We start from the raw sequence: 19778 nt of genomic DNA, 5'->3' as shown, positions 1-19778 counted from the left end.
CAATAGATATAACAACCCGCGTAAATATAAAACGTAAAAGTATCGATGCTTGGCACAAAAACCATCGATACAATGATACGATAGCTGCACATATTATTGCAATGTTTAGCAACATAGTGGCAACATTTAATTAAGCACTGGCAACATAAAGCAAAATTAATTGTGCATTTAAATTAAACTCGACACATTTGTAAAGTTAGAGTTGTGGGGCGTTGTGTGTTGTGCTTTCACCAAATCGTAGGTGACGCGGGCACCACAAAAGGCGTCAAGTGAAAGCTTGCAAAGAGTTTGATTCGATTTCGCGGCTTTGTTCAAGGTCGTTGGCAGTGGCAGACTAAGCACAAACGCAGAGCAAACATGGCCATAAGCTTCGAGAAGCATCGCGCGTCAATAATCGATGCCTGGAAGGATGTATTGGATGACAAAAGCGACACAAATTGGTCGCTATTTGGCTACGAAGGCCAGACAAATGAACTGAAGGTAGTTGGCAAGGGGGATGGCGGCGTTGAGGAGTTGCTCGAAGACCTGAATAGCGGAAAAATAATGTACGCCTTTGTGCGCATCGAAGATCCAAAAACAGGCCTCAACAAGTATCTGCTTATAAACTGGCAGGTGAGTCAGACAGTGTAATCTTATCTGCAAGTGAAAACTACAAAAACATATTTGTAGGGCGAAGGCGCACCTGTGCTACGCAAGGGCACCTGTGCTAATCACATACATGATGTGGGCAAGCTGCTCTCTGGCGCACACTTGACCATGAATGCCAGAAATGAGGACGACATTGATTTGGAGCGTCTGCTGAAGAAGCTGAGCACTGTGAGCTCAGCGTATAGCTTTAAGGAGCCGCGTGGCGCACAGGAGGAACAGAAGCTGCCAGTGGGCACCAACTACACACGTGTGATACCCACAAAGGATATCAATGCCAGCGTTATGCAGGACTTTTGGAAAAAAGAGGAGGCCGAAGAGCAACGTCGCCTGGTGGCCGAAAAAGAAGTCAAGCGTCAGCAGCAGGAGAATCAGGACAAAGAGCAGCGTGCGCGTGAGGAAAAGGAGCACAAGGAACGCGAAAAGCTGGTCATCAGCACAACTAAGCTGCAGCCAGCGCATGTGCCCATCAAAACGTACTATCCCAAGCAATTTGTGCTTAGCTTTTGTTAACTCTTTGTGTGCTTGCAGTTCACCACAGCCGCTTAGCCCGGAGAAGACTGCCGCTAGCTCTGCCAACAACTTGACTGAAGCGGAGCGTATGCGACAAGCTCGCAACCAGGAGGCTCGCGAGCTAATTGGCTCACGCGTCGGCGCAGCCAAGGCCATGTTCACCAAGCATACCAGCGAGGGACAGCTGCAGTCCAAGTGGGTGCAGCGTATTTACTGTTAAAGCCAGCTTTACTCATTATTTGTATTTGCAGGCTTAATACACAGCCGCCAGCTAAGCCAGCACGTAATTCCATTGCCCAACGCATCAATGCCTTCAATCAAAATCAAACTGAGGAGACCCCAGCCGTGCCATCGCCACCGCGTGCTGTTTCGCCTAAAGCGCCGCCAGCTGCTTTACCAGTCGTCGCCGAGCAGCCTGTGGCCGCTGAGGTGGTGTCTACTGTAGAGGAGGATACGCAGCCTATAGAGGATTTGCCTTTGGCGCATGAGAGCGAACAGTTCTCCACCATTAAGCGCTCGCCACACAGCAAAACCAATTCGGTGCAGTCGCAGTCGCCAGATGATACATCCAGCTCCAATGCTACAGACACAGCCGTGTACAAGGAGGAAGAGGAAGAAGTGCGCACCAAGGTGTCAGTCACAGTGCAACAATCGCAGGCGGCCAAGGCGTCCGGCATGAGCACGCTGGAGCGCAATGCCCGTAAGTTAAATGCTATTAATTGTTTAAGCGCTGCTAACTTTGCTTTGTTTAGTGACTGATTTGGTAAACGAGGACGACTTTATCTGCCAGGACAGCCTTGGGGATTTGGGACTGCGTGCGCGTGCCTTGTATGACTATCAGGCTGCTGATGAGTCGGAGATTACCTTCGATCCGGGCGATGTAATCACACACATTGACCAAATCGATGAGGGCTGGTGGCAGGGCCTTGGGCCCGATGGAACCTATGGACTGTTTCCGGCAAACTATGTCGAGATTATTAACTAAAGCCAACTCAACCAATGCACAAGCCATATCTAATATGGCAACTGCTTAGCAGCCACAGCATTAACAACCTTTTGCTAAAAATATATAAATGTATCTACATGGCATTTTTTGGAGCATATACCGGAACTACTTAACTAGATCTTTATATTACTAAAAAAACATTATACTGCTGCCCCAGTAATATCTATGAACAATAATGCAATTTATACTTGTAGTATTTACCTAATATTTAATATTGAATGTATTATTATAACAACATTTTTGGATAGTATTTTAGCCATCTGATTGTTACGTCCTTTTTTTCGAAAAAATACTTTCACTAATTCCCGTGCAGTCGGCGCTCGCTAAAGTGAAAATGCAAATTACAATTTCCACTCAAGGCACTGTCAAGTTAAGCAAAATGCAAAGACAAACTACAAAATTTAGAATAAAATAAATGTTATGTTGAAATAACCAGCAGTTACTTTAAGATTGGAAAGTTTTGATAGAATTTTAAGTAATTTAACGCTATAATTCAATATGTTTTAAATTGTTTAGCGAGCGTCTACTGCACTTTACACCTCCCTACGTCATACAGCACGATTCGGTAATCGTTATTTTGTACGTGTATTATATATTGTGAACAATAATATCTATATATTTACTTTATTAATTAGTAACATAAATAATTATGCATAGAAGTTGTTTTCTTTTTGTTGTGTGTGTGTTTGTTTTTCTCCAACTGGCAATAGCTTCTGCGATAGATTAGCGCAACGTTGTAAACATTTGTATGAGATCATACTACAGTTTAGCTTTATAACTGAGCTGCGCTACAAAATTGATTTAAAATACATTTCATATAATATATATAAAAGCTCAACAGCTTATTGTATAATGTTTCGCTTAAGCCACAACAACAACAATAGAAAATATTGCTTTCTATGCAGGCACTTTGTCATTTTCTTTACTTAGTCTATTCTACAGATTTACATATGTGTATGTATGTATGCGTGTGTGTGTGTGAATGCAACATATGGTTTTACGTATGTATTGTTGTTATGTAACATGAGATTTTATATCAAAAAAAAATTCTATCCAAAATACTCGCAGAATTTCGCTGCTACTTGATCTCTGATTTTCTTTTTTTAAACTTTTTTTCTTTTAGTTCCTCTTAAATTTGGTTAGCTTGCGTAGCTGCTGCTGCTGCTCCTTCAATACAGTCGCCCTGTACAGGCGCTGTGATCATCATTCGGTCGATGAGCTGACTGTAGTAGTCTCGGACTTGGCGGCTTCCTCAGTGGTGGCGGTGGCTTCAGCTGCTGCTGGCGGCGCTGGCAGCGGTATGGGCTCTAGAATTTTTGTTGCATCCAGCGGTTGAGGCGTTTGTGGCTCTGCAGGCTGCGCTGCTTCTGTTGCTGTTGCGTCGGTAGTTGCCTCTGTGGCTACAGCAGTCTCTGCGCCAGCTGCTCTTCTAGCATTCTCCTCTGCCTTGGCGTCCAGCACATTAACTGAAGCCTGTATGCATCTGCAAATAACAAAAAGTTAATAACAATTGCTTATAATTATTATAGCTAAGCTTACTTAATGGCCTCCTTGCGTGCTAGACGTATGCTGTCCTTGCCATTGGTATCAATGGTGTCCAGCTTCAGCAGATTGCGCGTAAGCATTTCATCCAGATAGACATACTCCTTGTCCTGGCGTGTGCCCTTGAACTGCTCCACCTTGGCCATTAGCTCCAGCACATCGCGTTGTATATCTTGTATCTTCTTGATCGAGTCCACAGTGTGTGGCGTCTGTGGTGGCAAGCCAACGCCTGCATCCATCTGCTGCTGCTGCTGCGCTTCAGCTTGCTGAGTATTTAAAGGACTTGGACGTTGTGGCTGCTGCTGCTGCGACGGATAATATGACTGGGCATGAGCCTGCGCCTGAGCATGAGCCTGTGGCGCTGCATTTTGATTTGGTATATCCTTGTGGGCATTAATAATGGGCTCGGTGCGTCCCTCCACAAAGATGGGTATGGTGCGCACATAGGTGCCGCCTGGCGTCTGCGGCGGCGGTGGCGTCTGCTGCTTCTGCTGTGGATGCGTCTGCTGCTGTGGTGCATAGTAAGTCTTATGGAATTGCGGCGGCTGCTGCTGCGCCTGCACGGGCGGGCTAGTCTGCGTGCCGAACTGTGGCGGTGGCGTTGGACGTTGCTGTTGCTGGTGCTGCTGCTGCTGCTGTTGCTGGTATTGCTGATTGAGCTGCTGCTGCTCTGGCGGCGGCGCTGAGTGCGAGCGCAGCGCTTGCTCCTGCTCGGCGGCGCTCTTGACGCCCATGTCCATGGTGTTGCGTAGTCCGTGCTGATTAAGATTCACAGCTGGCGCGCAGTCCACCTCGGAGCGACCGCTCATATCTTCAGTTTGTATGGCAGCATCGCAGAGACGCTTCGATGGCGACTGTGGAGCTGGCGCTGGCTGCTGCTGCTGTGGCATGCCATAATCCTGCTGGTAGTGCGTTTGTGGATGCGGCTGCTGCTGCTGCTGTGGCTGTGGCTGTGGAGCACCTGCGCTGCGTCGTCCGCCAAAGCTTTCGGGTATGTACTGACGAAACTCGGATGGCAGTCTATTGAAGAAGTCATCATCGTGATCGATGTTGTGATGATTGGCGCCGCCGGCCACACGTCCGCGTCGTCCCATTGAGCCAAACTGCGGGAATCCAAAGTCTGGAGCACCATCGAAATAAGAGAAATCATCATCAGCATGCATGGAATGCGGCTGGGGATGGGTATGGGTATGGGGATCGTGCAAACTATTCCGCTTACGTGTGCCGCCAAAGCCCGCGAAGGGGTCGTGATGCAGTCGCCCTAGACGCGAGCGTGGAAACATATTGTCCATATCCATATCCATGTCAGGCTCGAAACCAAAGCTCGGCTGCAAACAAAAAGCAAATTGCACGATTAATAAACAATTTGTATGAAAGTAGCAACAACAAAGGTGCTCAGTGGCGCACAGTGGGCGAATTGTTTATAAATAAGCGCATGAGTCATGAGTCAGTCCGCCCGTCGCTTGTCAATTTTTGTTTGTCTGTGTGCGTGTGTAAACAAAAATCAACAACAACTTGCAGTCTCAGAGTTCTCAGCGCCAAGTGACGTCAACATAGAAATAAACTAAAGAGCGTAACAAGAGCACTTAATGTACATACGGATGTACACACACACACACACGCACACACACATACATATTTATTTACATCACACCTTTACACACAATGACGCATTTTTCTAAGCAATTCAATTGACACTTGGTCGTTTTTTTTTCTACTCTGTTGCTATTCATTACCAATTTAAGTTAATTGTTTGCTTTATCAGCGCTCTGCGTTTCACAATTTAGTTTATTTTTCTTTTGTTGCTTTTCCGCTTAAAAATGTTGTCACTTGTTCGAAGCTTTAATACTGAATGAACCAGCTGGCAACTGTCGTCAGGGCTTTTATAGCAAGCCCAAGCCAAAGGCCGCCCACACTGAAGTTAGCCTCTTCACTCACACATATATGTATGTGTGTGTGTGAACTTGTGTCTATGTGTGCGCGGATTGTTCTCGCAGCTTCGGGCAACGACTGCTCACGATCGATAAAATGCATTTCAGCTGGTCTATATCTCTTATATAGGACTCAAAGTAATTTGCATGACCACGATTTAGTTTATAACAATGATTTTCAATTATTTATAATTAAAGTTTGTAATGCATGCAAATAAATTATTATAAGTAAGTGAAAATAACAATTTTATATTGTTTATAATTTAAGTTTGTAGTAGTTGTAATTAAATTCTTAGCTGCATGTTAAGTGAAAATGTAATTTATATATTTACAAACAGCTGTTAATATTTAGCTATGCACCGATAATAAATAAAATAAGAAAAATTGTATTTTTTAAAATTTTTTAAGACTTAGTTTGCTTTATATTGTTTACGCTTTGTTTTCACTTTCAACTTGAGTTTACATATAGTTTTTTAATTATTTCTTTGGCACAATTTTTAAGTTTATTTCATTTTTAAATATAAACTCAAAAAATATGTAGGCTGTAATTCACTTCTTTTATTAGCGCATTTATTGACGTTTTGAAAACCCACACACACACACACACGCACACATAAAGATAAAATATTTAGTATACGACCAGTTGGCAATATTCACAGAACTTTTGCTTATCGTTATCGTAGGTTGACTAATAGCAAAAAGTTGCAGTGGGCAAGCAATTGTTTGTTAACAAAATGTGCTTATCATTAATTTGCGGTCAGTAATCTACAAAAAAGTTTTAATCAAATTTTAAACAGCTTGAAGATTTATGAATGCCAATTGTTTAATTTTTTTGAGTTATATAACAATTGAAGTAAATATTTATTGCAAGCAAAAATGTGTGCAAACTTTTGCGGACACTCATTGCTAAACATTAATTAAAATTGAAATAAACAAAATTGAGGCAGCAGCGTAATTGTATATCAAATAATACACCTTTGTATTTTGAATAAATAACTCAATTAAATTATTTAACGATGCGTTGATCACGTTCAACGTCATGCAACGTCACAAGCTGCGCGTTGGTTCAACCAACAAGTTGAGCAACAAACGCCCACGCCTTGTGCATTATACATAAACATATGTATGTGTGTGTGTGTGTGTGTGTATTGGTAATTTACATAGGTAGTATAGCCATATGTCCACCCACAGATCCAAGTTGAAAATATGCCTGAGAGCGAATTCACAAACAACAACTAAGCAGTTCCAACTAATGGCCCAGAGCATTAAACTTACGCGCTCTCGCTCTTTCGCACTCTCTCTCTCTCTCTCTCTTTCTTTGCTTGCTCTTTGCCATTTTGTTGCTCTGAGCATTTGCGTTTGCCTATCATCGGCGCAGTTTCTAGAAATTGTCGAATTTTTACGAATTATTTGATTCTTTCGCTCTAGAGCGCAGAAATTTATTCATAAAAATGAAAACACTTGATACTTTTAAGATTAGTTGGCTACCCAAACAGCTGTACGTAGTCTAATTCTAGTTGGATGGTAAATTTCCGCAAGTCGCCGCACATTAATCATACGCAGCGTTGACTCCCAGCCCAGCTACAGTAGCTGACGCTGCAAACGAAGACAAGCAGTAGGTCAATAGTGTGTGCATACATGCTTGACACACTGTGCGAGTTTTGCTTACAGTATGTGCATTTGTGGGTGGCTGGGTGCATAAAAAAAAATAGATGTAAATATTTCAGCTTTGTGGCATGTGCACAGTAAATTAACAAGTTGTGAAAAAATATATAAAAAATCTTGTATACTATATTGCTTGCTAGTTTGTAAACTTCTTATTGTTAGCTATGAATTATTACTTTGGCCTTTTGCATTACTTGCACGTTGTATTTATCGAGCGTTTACTGTGCGAACGACTCCATGGGGGGTCCATCAGGGTCGGGTTTTGTGCTTTACGCAACATTTTGCGCCTTTTGGTTTTGTTTATATTGCGTGTCAGCTAAATATGGAGCGCCTCGACAGGATTTTGGAGGTCGGAATGGCTAAATGCAATTTTTGCATTTACAGTTCAGTTCAGTCTTTATATTGAGCTAATTACTGACTGGCCGTTGTCAGTAGTAACAAAAACAATGCCAAGCGGCCTTGTCAGGCGCCGCATATAGTTTCGTATATAAGCTAGCTATATATGTATGTGTCTGTATTTTGACCTTGGAGCGCTTGTGGCGCCGCGACATTTTTTGATTTTTAGCCAGTCACTCACCTGAAAATGTTGCTGCTGATTTGTGGGCATCTGCTGGTGATGATGGTGCTGCTGCTGCGGCTGCTGTCGTGGAGATCCATACGCTGTCTGATTGTTGTGATATTGATTTGATTGCTGTGGATAAGGCTGTTGCTGCTGCGGCTGCTGCTGCTGCTGGGGCGATGAGCTTTGCATGCCAGCAGCATTGTAATCACGATTGATGGGTATATTGATGCCATTGCCGGCGTTGCCATTGGCGTTGTTAGCGCCAGCTATCACAGTTGGCTTCATGTTGCTTGCCACAAGCGAATCCTGTCAAAATCTTCTATGTTACGGCTACAGCTACGGCTACGAGGCACTGCTGATAATTTCGAAAATAATATATGTTTTTTGAGTAGTGCTGCTATTGTTGCTTTTGTTGCTGTTGCTCTGTTCGGTAGGCAGGTTCACCTTGAGAGCGTGGCTGGGGCTTCTCGTATATTCTGCAGCCGGCTGCTGTCGTTGCGTCTCTTCAACTGAATTCGAATTTAATTTTTAATGAGTATATGCGATATATATCACAAGATTTGTTAACAACTAATAGCTGTTACGCTCTCTCTGTCGCTCTCTCTCTCTCTCTTTTGTTTTCGCTGCTGCTGCGCTGGCATCAGCTGCGATTTTTTTTTTCCAACTAATTGCCTTCGCCTTCTCCACCTCCTTAACGATTTGGCTGATTGTGTGTGATGTCACTCTTTTGGCCACACTTTCTAACAGCTAACGGCAGCTGTTCAATATACACACGCACACGGTTACGCACAGATTCTTCTTCTTGCACTACTTCCACTTTGTGCTTTGGCAGCGACTTTTGGCTTTACGCAGTATTTCCGTTGGCCGTTTCAATTATATGCCTCACGCTATCTCTTTCGCTCTTTCTGCTGCTTAATGAGTGTGTGTTAGTGTGTGTGTATTTCTATTCAATTTAAATATACAACATCTATAGATTTTTTATTTTTGCACATGCCGCAGACAAAAACACACACGCGCACACACGTAGCAAGTAAGACAGACAGACAAACAGACACACGACCACTTAGTACGTTAGTATTTGTATTTAAATTTGAATTCAAGTAGCTCGCAAGACAAATTCCACGTCTTTACGCTGCCAAAGCTGCTTGTCGACTGAGCGCGCTCTTTTCGTTTTGGGGCCTGCTTACCTTTTTGGCAAACGTACGAATCTTGGCGCTCTCGCGTACGTTTACGCTCTTGCCTACGCGCTCTCAGTTTGGCGCTCAGCGCGTTTTGTGTGTGGCGCTCTCTCGCTCTCTTACTCTTGAAAGCTCTGTGTGTGTGTGTGTGTGTGTGTGTTGTTCACGGCAAGTAAACTTTATTTTTAACGGCGTTTTAACGCTTGCCTAATTTGGTTAATGTTTACTTTATTGTCAAATCTAACTTCTTTGCTCGCACTCTCATTCTCGCTCTCAACTCTCTATTAGCGGCGCTGCGTGCTTTGTAGATCATCGTGGGCCACTTGAGATATACACACACATCAGATTTATAAATAGCCAATGCGGGCAATAACAACAATGTACATCAGCTGAGTATTTCAAAAGAGATAGCCGATAGCTCAGAGCGTGCCAAATTCCACATTCTGTAAACTGAGTAACAAAAGCAGTCGCAGTCGCATGGCTTCCAGAAAACCAGCTCAGAGCACTTGCAGGTAACAACACAACAGCAATGGAGACGCCTACATGTCTTCGACGTTAACTGCGTCATCGATTGACAAGCAACACCTACGCAAGAGCGAGCGAGTGCGAGAGCGATCGATCAGCTGTGCTTTTTATCGATAATCAGTTGTTTGGCTAATTATTGACTGTAAATGGTGTTTAAACTGTCTAACTGAAAAGCCGCGATGCGTCAGCGACAATGTCGCGTATTTTCTCATACATATTTTAGAAGATATAAGTATAAATATTATACTTATATATATTTCTATATAATAGTCGCTTGGTCACCGGCACACGCCCACGCTCTCCTACAGAATTCTCAGCTATTTGGCGTTTAATGTATTTTTTCAACAGCGCTGCCAGCGTGGGCAACAACAGCAACAAGATCAGTCTACGAACTGAGCGGCGCATATAAAATTGAAATAATTCATAATTAAAACGAAAACAATAAATATATTGCATTTTAATTTATACGCTTTGCATATAACACATATTGTGCAAATAATAAAAACACAACACACACACACACATTATTAAAAAGCAAGCAAAGCGACTTCGACTGCCTTTTTATGGGTCTCTGGAGCGTTAACAGCCAGAGCTCCCCCATGAATCAGCATTTATTTATGGTTGATTATGGATCATGGTTATTATATGCCGACGACTGTAGCACGTTTTTAATGCTACACCTGCTGCACTCACAATCCGACTCACTCGCTCGCTCTTTAGCTCAAGTTTTTTTTTGATTTTGTGGTCTGCTCTGAGTGCAAAGCTAAACTTATATAACTCGCATTAGCCTAGTGTTTGGCTTTGGCCTTTGGAGTGTTTTGCATTTGGCGCGCTTCTGTTGCGCAGGTCCTGCTGCTCGGTTACACTCAAAGGCTGCTCACATAAAAAGCTGCCTTGGTTGCCACGGAGTTTAGTCGGTGACGAGCGTTTGAGACGCTTTGAGCGTGCCACGGTGGACTCAGCTGTGGTGCTTTTCATTTGGTTCAAGTCGCGCTGTTGTTGCGGTTGTAACAATTTTTTGTTATTTTCTTGCTCTTCTTGTTGTGCTTGTTGTTGTTGTTGTTATTGCTGCCACGTTCGTGTACGAAAATAAAATATATAAAGTCGCCATTGCCTTAAACAATTTAGCCAGCAGGCAGTTGTCAGCTTTAAAAACAACGTCGCACACAGACACACGAAAGAAATAAAAACATTCGTGGTTTGAGCAAATTTTAATTCAATCAAAATTCTTGTGGCGCGGGCGCCGCTTGTTGTAAGCACGTTAAGAAGTCGCTGTACCTCGTGTGTGTGATATAACAGCACGCAAAAGGAGTTGGCCTCAAGGCGGAGGAGCAGCAGCAGCAGCAGCACTAGACGCAGTCGCATCAACAAAAGGCAAAAGTAAATTGCTAAGCTCCCAATCATGATGCAGCACCAGCATTGAACTCAATCTCAAGCTGAAACTCAACTCACCTCACCGACTACAACTACTACTATTACAATAGCTACGAATAATTCAAGTACGTATGACCATTAGCTGCTCTTACTAATGCCAAATTAGCCTTTTTTTGTGGAGGCTTAGCTAATGCAAATGTTTAGTAAATTACACGGCACAGCAATGGCGTAATTTGCGTAGTGTGCACATATATTTTATGTTAATTTATATTTCGACGAAAAAATGTCTGCACGCAAACTGTAAATTAGCGCAGAGTCTAGCGCTCGCATTAATAGTTCAGGCTAAAAGCGACTTTAGAGCTGGCACACGGGTCGTATGTGTAATGTGCTTGCTCGTAATTTGACAGGTCTATGGCCCGTTGCTGCTGCTGTTGCCACCAGCAAATTGGTGTGAAAATGCTACTAAACGTGCCAAGCGTTCGACTTGAGCTACACACACAGACAGAAACAATTGGCTGCTGCTCCGAGCTTGGAGCTTGAGCTTGGGCCGTGCCAAGGCATTCATTTTAGATGACAATGATGGTCTGATTGACAACTGACGCTGAGCCTTGCACGAACGGCCGTCCTTCTGTCGCTTAATTTCCCTTGTTGCACATGAGCGAACAACATGTTTTAAATATGAAAACTCTGTTTGTGCTTTATCACATATGCAGATGGAAATTAGTATGCAATGCTTGTTGTCCTTGCACGCTGGTCAACAAATAATTCATGCTAATTAAAACTCCGCTTGGCCACGTTGCCACTTCATTTCATAATTAGCCAACAAGCTGGTCCGTTATGTTTTAGCCTTTTCTTTTATGTGTGTGTCTGTGCATGAAGAATGCAGTTAATTAGTTGGCTCGATAGCCCTCAGCTGTTGTTTGCTGAGCCAGCTGCTGGTCAGCAAACCTTAACTTGCGTTTGCTTAGGCCGCACACACACACAAACAAATATTTAACTTTTGCCCATAGGCTACACTGCGAGAAAAATGTTATTATTTTATTTTATGGCGGCACAACTTGACTTGGCGACTTGCCGGCACTTTGGCCGCTCAGCCTCTAGTCCATTGACTTTCACCGACAGACACACTGGCGTCCTCAAGTTATCTGTATCCTTTGCATTTATTTAAAGCAAGGCACACAAAATAACAATTCACATTCAAATATGCCTGCCAGCAGTCATAAATATAAAAAAGGCAAAACTTAATCGGCCGCTTTTATGTTTCGTGTGTGTGTGTGTGTGTGTGGGTGAGTGTCCTTTGCATGGCTCATAGGCCAAGCGAGCAGACATTTATTACACTCTGTGCGCTTTGGAAATTCCCAGCCACACTTCAAGTTGGGAGTCAGCATGGGGTTTCCATTGAAAATGGAGTCATAAAGCGTCAGCCCATTTAACTGTCAGTCGCGCTTTCTGCAACTCGCTCAAACACATGACAGACAATGAATATATATATTTTTATTTATATGTATGTGTATATGTTAGGTGTGTCATTGTTAGCCGCTTGCATGTATTTTATTGCCCATGTAAAATGTCTAAGCGATATAATTGACTGCCCGCGGGGCGGTCTAACCACGGGCGACATGTTTTTAAGCATTTTTCCTTTTACTGTTTTTCGGAACAGCAAGGTCACACGCTTGGCTAATTTATGCCCCCTTTTTAGTCCGACAAACATTGAAAACTATTTTAATGCATGCAACTAAAATAAAAAGAAATGTCTGTCTGCATTGAAAACTATTTGAACATTTTGTTATCTATGCATAGCACTTGCCAATTAGAAAAGTGAAATAACTTGGCAATGGGCAATGCTTCAGGGCAACGTTGTGGCAAGTTGCAAGTGCTTAAGCGCAGTGAGGTAAACTTTTAAATTAAATACACTAAGTAATTGGCAGTTATAACTAATGAACTCTTAATAAACTTATTGATTCATAGTCAGAGTAAGTGCTAAGCATAAATTGTTTAATATCTAAAAGCCTTGTTTATATTTAAAACCATACTCCTAACACAGTCATTAATCATTGTTTGACGGCAAACTTTATTCTTCGCATTCCAAGTACATCAAAGTTACAATACAATTTTTCGTTGGAATCATAAACATTTATTAAGCCAAACATACTTATCAATTGAGTTGCAGACAGTTTTCCCATAAATCTTATCTATTTATATTTTTTAACAGATATAACTTTTAAATTCATTTCATATTGTTAAAGATTAATTGTCTGACTTAGTCGTATACTTAATTTTTATTTTTATTTTTCTTTTGCAAACATTTTAATGCAAGTTTAGACTTTTGTACTCAAAATGTAATAAGACTACTTAGTGCATTACTTAATAAGAGTCTTACAAAATTTATAATGCTGCATTAACAATAAAAAAATTGCTGAACTTTTTGAAGTTTTACTAGAAATTAAACAAGTTGTTCGTTACAAAAAGTTTGCAATTGAATCAAACTCAAATTACAAACAAATATTAAATGAAATTTGTATTTATAAAGTGTCTAAAATGCTATTTTAATATATTTGCTAAATTACGCATTAAGAAAATTGCATTTATCTTTAACTTAAGCAAATTGGCATCCAATATGTGCAAGTTTACACCTCCGACAGTTTAATTAACTGCTTGCTGCTAATTTAATCATACAACGAGGCAATTTCTATGCTAAACATAGTGTGCAGCTAATTTGCTGCTAACTGCTTTGACAAGTTAATAGTCTAAACATGCTGCCAAATGGTTTAATTTGATTAAAGGCTCTACTAAAAAAATTTTGTTTGAATGCTGCGCCCGTAGGTAGGCAATGATTTTTACTTTTTTATTTGGCAAGCTTTCCATGCAACACACACACACACAAACACACGACACACAAACATAGCATGAGAGGATTTCATTAGAAATTTGTGGCTGAATGCGATGTGAAAAGGTTTTTCAATGCCCGAGCGCTAAATCGTTTGCCCAGTGGCTTAGCAAGGACAAAAAGGACATGGGTGTCATATGCAGTCATATTTGCAGTGAAGCGAATTGGATGGGGCAGGAGTAGCAGCAGCAGCAGCTTGGCTTGGCTGCTGGACAGGTGGACAGCTGCTGCTGCTATTTTTAGAAGCTGTTCAGCTGGATTGCCATTTGTCTGATCAATTGCCAGAGATGCGCTCAAAGCGTTGCCGTTGCCTAGAAATCTTTGCTAATGTTCCGAGTGTGTGTGTGTGTGTGAGTGCGGCACATTAGTGGCTAACGGTAACTGACAGCTGCTGTTGTGTGTGTGGGATACGTGTTCTATCTCAGTGACACATCTCCGAGGACAGCAGCAGGACGACAATTGTCAAAGCTGCCACTTGCAACTTGCAACTTATGCAAAATATGTGCGAGGCGCAGTGAGGCGCAACTTGTGGCAAGCAGTCAACAAGCAGCGCCACTTATTTACGTTACATAACTAATGCTAAGCATGTTTGCGTCGCTTCTTGACTTGATGATGTTGCCATTGTTTTAGTTTTTCATTCTTTTGTCTAAAAGACAAGTCAACCAACTGTTGCCAAGGCAGGAAGTTGACGATTTTAGCAGCTGCCACCAATTTGAGCTATTAGCTTTGCATAAACCTTGGCCTTCAGTCAGACAACACATCACATTGAGTTTCGTCTCACCTGCCCCACACCTTGCAACAAACAAAGTCCAACGTCAAGGTTTGTTTACTTCCGCGACGGATGCCCCCGCTGCTGTCTAGGCCACAATTCTTGCTGCCTGTCTGTCTGTCTGTCTATCTATGCGAAAGGTTGCCACTGACAGTTGCAACTGCAGCCTGCCACATGCACTTTCATTAACAACAACTACTACTACTACTGCTACTGCTAACAAGTCCTTTGCGTGGGCGTGGCTGTCTTAGCCTTGACGTCGTATTTACCCCTGAACTTGCCCCAGCTCAAGTAATTCTCTAATATCTGCATCTGTTTACTTTACTTGCAGCGCAATTTCTGCCCAATTCTAATTCAAAATTGTTGAAGGGCGTCCGCAATATATAAATGAAGCATCATGGGAAATGGCATGAACAAGGTAAGATATAAATTTCAATTAATGCTGCAGCTGTAGCCACCAAACTGAAATTGAATTGCCGAGAGCTCGACACAAAGTATTAAGTTTCCAATTTGTCATGCGTATAAAAGGAAAAGCCTGACAAATGTTTTGTATATTGCAATTATTTTGCGCATAATTGAAATACACAATTTAGTTTAATTGCTCGCTTATTAAATTAAACAGACAATGCTTAAGGGCAGATCAATTTCTGTCTTTGCCACAAATTGACAACAGTCTAATGGGCGCTTTGATTTAATTAAATTGAGCGACAGTAATAGAGAAGATGACAGCAAATGCGAGAAAGTCACAAAAATTATAGCAGATTGAAAATTAATGAGGATTAAAATATTATTTATTTAATAAGTCGAAAAGTAATTCATTTCTTTTAATGCTAACAAAGCTAAGTCTCTAAAGAATTTGTGGCAGCCAATGTAAATAAATAAATAAATTAAAATATACACAAGCTATGACAATATATTTTTTAAAACAATCTGCAATAATATTTTTAAGATATTATTAACAAACAATAATTTTTATATGCGAATTGCAACCAATTAAAATTAAGACGTTTAGAGTAAATTCAAAAGCTCTTGCGGCCTTTTTCAGTATGCAGATCATTATAAATAATAGCAGAAAATAGCTGATTATACAAACAGCTGATGATATTTGCCATTAATATCGAATATCAGCTGTTGTGTTGGTATTTTTTATTGTCGTAAACAACTTAAGCTTATTCAATAAATATGCAATATATAAGAGATAATGTAGACAGGCTCGTGTTATTTATAAATACAAATATGATATAAGAGAAATTTATAGGATATTCTTAATGTCATGTTATTGATTAAATATTCAGCATTGGCATCAATCGAATAATTTTGATACTCGACTCTGACTGTAGAGAATACCTTGAACCTGAGCAATAGTTGTCAAGGCGAGAGTTACCCATGGCAACAACATAAAAATAACAACAGACAACAAAAAATCTCTTAACTGTACTATTTATATACATTTTGTAAATAAACAAATGCATATAAATGCAAATAGTTTTGCCTAAAGCAAGATGGATTGGCATATGAGCAAAGTAGCGCAAACATAAATGTATTAAATATTTAATTAAAAAATGCATTCTACAGGTCTTGCCGGGACTATATGTGGGCAATTACCGCGACTCCAAGGATCACCAGCAGCTGGAAAAGTTCAAAATAACGCACATTATTGCCATACATGACAGTCCAAGGCGCTTGCTGCCGGTAAGTCGCAGCCTTTAGCCCTTAGCCCAGTTCATAGCATTAGCTTTACTTATTTGTTTGCAGGACAAGCATTATTTGTGTGTAATGGCCTCGGATACGCCGGATCAGAATTTGTCGCAATACTTTTCGGTGTGCAATGATTTTATACACGCCGCTAGACTGCGTGAGGGCAATGTGCTCATCCATTGTCTGGCGGGCATGTCGCGTTCGGTGACTGTTGCTGTGGCTTATATAATGACGGCCACCAATCTGAACTGGAAGGAGGCGCTTAAGGTGGTGCGCTCGGGACGCGCTGTAGCTAATCCCAACTCGGGATTTCAGACGCAGCTGCTGGAGTTCGAGCAGTACAAGCTGGGCGAGGAGCGTCGGCGTCTGCGCGAGCGCTTTCCCTCCTCTGCGCTGGAGCAGCTGGATCGCATTAAGTGCGGCCTGGCGCTGGACAATTATCAGGAGCTGCTGCAGAATCGCGACATCTGCGAGGGCAACTGCTCGCGCGGCGAAAAGTGTCCCACAGGTGCGCATGGTTCCCACGAACCCTTTAGCATAGATAATCTAACAACTGTTAGGCCGCTGGCTGTGGGCGCTGAGGGCGCGCCCGTGCCACAAAATGTGGCATATACGCTGCGCTTCATTGTGGACAGATGGAAGGAGCGCACCTTCGATGTGGCACGCAGCGAGAATGTGTCGGACATTGAGCTGGAGCTGGTGGCGGATACGGATCTGAACAGCAGCAGCAGCGGCGAGGAGATTATGCCCAATGTGACTTACTACAATGCAGATGCCAATGTGGGACGCTTTGTCAACAATCTGGATGAGGAAGAGGAGGACGATGCGCGGCATAGCACTTGCACCGCTCACATGAAGCGTCTGGCTGAGAAGTTTGAGCAGCGTCAGGCATCCGTTTCGTCAGCAGCTCCAGCCGCGGCGTCGTCCAAGAAGAAAGTCAACAAAGCAGCCAAGCCCAAGCGCAAGCGCTAAGCCAATGTGTCCTTTATTCCCCCATTTGCAATAAATAATGTTTCCTGCGGCTTTACTCAAGCTTTGTTTGCTTTATTCTCTGCTCTGCACTTTGCAGGTGTTTGCAACATGGATCCCACTAAGGGTTTGTTCCGGCGGCGACCCTCGAGCGCCTCCACCACATCAAGCAGACTGCGCGCTCAGTCCTCCAATGCCAACACGCTGACCGTGAGCAGCGCCGCTCAATCCTGTCCTACTTCGCCCAAGCATTCGCCACTGCCGCGTCGCTCGGTCGGCGGCGAGCGCATACCCGAGGATGACGAAATTGTTGTGGTTCATCAGCCGTCCAGCACCTCCAGCGAGGCAGCGGAGTATGCAGCTGCCTTTGAAGATGCACGCAGGGAACGCCACCAGCAGCAGCAGCAGAGACCAGAGCAGCGACAACTGCCGCGCTCGCCATCGCGTCATAGCATCAAGTTGGCCGGCAGAGGCAGCTCCATGGGCGGCACGTCAACGGGGCGTGTCGGCAGCGCTGGCACGCAGCGCGAAACAGAATCCAGGGAGGGCACTGCGCCATTGCAACGCAGCTCGAGCACGATCAGCGGACTGGGAGTGCGTCCACGCAGTAGTCCGGCCGGGCTTCATGCCTATACGGGTGAGTGCGAGTAACCAAAAGACTTCATTTAAATTTATTTTGTTATTGCTGTTGCTATCGCTATTGTTGTTGCTATTGCTATTGCATTTATTCTATTTATATATTGCTAACTATTTATTACTGATAACTGTCTTATTGAGATTTTATCTGAGCTTTCGTCATAGATCAGACTGTTGATCAGACTTTATTTTGACGGCTATGTCAGCAAACTTAGAGCGTTTTATATTGTCCGTTGTTCGCTTCAATTTTATTTCTATTACTCATTAAATAAAACCGAAACAAATTCGTACAGTGAACTGCTTTGCCATAGGCTTAAAATATATTATAAAAAAAAACTAAATGCCACAAACATATGTCGCATATTTTTATAAATTTTAATAATTAGATTAGCTGCCGTTACCTTGCCCTACAAAATTTTACTAATTGATTCCTGTTCTTCGATTCGGGTATGAGTATGGGCTTGTTTCCCCAATTCTAACTCAGTAAAGACATTAAATAATTAATTATTTGCACTTACAGCTGGTTCTGTGCCCTCCTCTGCAAACAATTCGCGTTTGGATTTGCGTGATTTGGACAAAGGATCTGCCATTTATTTGGGCTGCACCGCACCACGCGCCTCTACACTGTCAATAGCTTCATCGCGTGGCTCCTCTGGCGGCTCAGCACCGCCCTCCCCCTGCCATACGCCACCTTCCAGTCCCAGGCATGGCATCAAGAGGTTTGCAGCATTACATTAAATTCCATATAGCTTAACTGATTGTTTATCTTTGATAGATCCACCAGTCTGGCCAAAAAGCCCAGATGAAGAACTTTTGCTTTGCTGTAAACTAACTGCACCCATTTGCAATTAAAACGCGCGCGACCTGCACACATTTTATATATATGGCATACTACTATAATCTCGATTTTCCAACTCGAGTTAAGTTTGCTTGCTGGACCAGGAAAATTCGCTAGCGATACTTTTTCACTTTCTGCTCTTAATGTTCGAGACAATTATAGAAAAATCTTTTGGCTTTAGCTTTATCAAAATTTGTTGAACAAATTTTTTAAAAGGAATTGTGTTTGCGACATTCCACGAATCAAATTAGCAACAAACTAACACACACACATCGGAAAATTCGTACAAAATAGACAAATTGTTGAAATGTTATTTTTTTCAGCAAGGCATTTAACAAATACAATTACCAACATACATACATATATATTTACAAATATTTACAAAAATGTATGTACGACACACACACAGATACACACATATACGCTTAAGTATATAGTATATATATTTATGAGCAATTTTGTTGTCCAGTGCCCACAATGAAAACAAATGTACGGACTGCATAATTTGTTAGTTTTGTACTATAAATAATAGCGCCAAAAATGAAGCGAGCATTTGATTTTTGGCCATCGCACAATAATTGAGAATTATATATACATATATAGTATATAGCATTGAAAGCTGATCATTTATACGATAAACTTTATTAACAAATGCATATTTTTGTGTAGTTGAATTGTTGTTGCAAGCATTTTTATATTAAAAAAAAAAACAAACAGAAACTCATTGCCTAGATTTGTATGAGATTGTTATTTAGTAACTTGTTGAATTATGTAGTCTTAATAAAATATGAAAAACAATGTTAATTAGTCCACCAAGCATGAGAATTAAACAAAATGACAAAAACAAAATTTAATTACATTTATACAAATACATACATACATATATATGAAGTGCGCTTTTGACGCTTGTGGCTTATCAGAAACTTTAAACTAAACTCAACATATACGCATACATATAGATACATACATATATATCTAGCAACTAACTGAGTTCAAACAAAAGCAATCAAATTGATATTCCCTACTAGAAATTAAAAAAA

General features: G+C 41.8%; 3 protein-coding genes across 9 annotated transcripts; 2 read left to right on the top strand and 1 right to left on the bottom strand.

Moving 5' to 3' along the window:
• Positions 1-28: 28 nt before the first annotated feature.
• Positions 29-2918, top strand: LOC108600320 (drebrin-like protein). Its single transcript, XM_017987822.1, has 5 exons — positions 29-612; positions 670-1121; positions 1177-1353; positions 1410-1858; positions 1911-2918. The coding sequence occupies exons 1-5, from the start codon at positions 358-360 to the stop codon at positions 2141-2143; spliced, it is 1566 nt and encodes a 521-aa protein (XP_017843311.1). The 5' UTR covers positions 29-357; the 3' UTR covers positions 2144-2918.
• A 139-nt stretch (positions 2919-3057) lies between these two features.
• Positions 3058-8808, bottom strand: LOC108600318 (BAG domain-containing protein Samui). Of its 4 annotated transcripts, XM_017987818.2 has the most exons (4): positions 7880-8807; positions 4926-5034; positions 3704-4826; positions 3058-3647 (listed from the first exon to the last, which is right to left on the bottom strand). In XM_017987818.2, the coding sequence occupies exons 1-4, from the start codon at positions 8147-8149 to the stop codon at positions 3368-3370; spliced, it is 1782 nt and encodes a 593-aa protein (XP_017843307.1). In that variant the 5' UTR covers positions 8150-8807; the 3' UTR covers positions 3058-3367. The 4 variants fall into 4 exon arrangements, with proteins under 4 accessions (XP_017843307.1, XP_017843306.1, XP_017843310.1 ...); XM_017987817.2 differs by having other exon boundaries at positions 3704-5034; positions 7880-8808; XM_017987821.2 differs by lacking the exon at positions 7880-8807 and adding an exon at positions 5443-5499 and having other exon boundaries at positions 3704-5034.
• Positions 8809-10532: 1724 nt separating this feature from the next.
• On the top strand, positions 10533-19084 carry LOC108601095 (protein phosphatase Slingshot). Of its 4 annotated transcripts, XM_017989006.2 has the most exons (7): positions 10533-11066; positions 14929-15015; positions 16173-16289; positions 16353-16803; positions 17365-17901; positions 18421-18619; positions 18676-19082. In XM_017989006.2, the coding sequence occupies exons 2-7, from the start codon at positions 14995-14997 to the stop codon at positions 18704-18706; spliced, it is 1356 nt and encodes a 451-aa protein (XP_017844495.1). In that variant the 5' UTR covers positions 10533-11066; positions 14929-14994; the 3' UTR covers positions 18707-19082. The 4 variants fall into 4 exon arrangements, with proteins under 4 accessions (XP_017844495.1, XP_017844498.1, XP_017844497.1 ...); XM_017989009.2 differs by lacking the exons at positions 18421-18619; positions 18676-19082 and adding an exon at positions 18287-18306 and having other exon boundaries at positions 10539-11066; XM_017989008.2 differs by lacking the exons at positions 10533-11066; positions 14929-15015 and adding an exon at positions 16014-16120 and having other exon boundaries at positions 18676-19084.
• Positions 19085-19778: the final 694 nt, after the last annotated feature.

Source organism: Drosophila busckii, chromosome 3L, assembly GCF_011750605.1.
Source record: "Drosophila busckii strain San Diego stock center, stock number 13000-0081.31 chromosome 3L, ASM1175060v1, whole genome shotgun sequence".
Classification (NCBI taxonomy): domain Eukaryota; kingdom Metazoa; phylum Arthropoda; class Insecta; order Diptera; family Drosophilidae; genus Drosophila; species Drosophila busckii.
The sequence above is the reverse complement of the archived record's forward strand: the minus strand, read 5'-3'. Positions and strand labels throughout refer to the sequence as shown.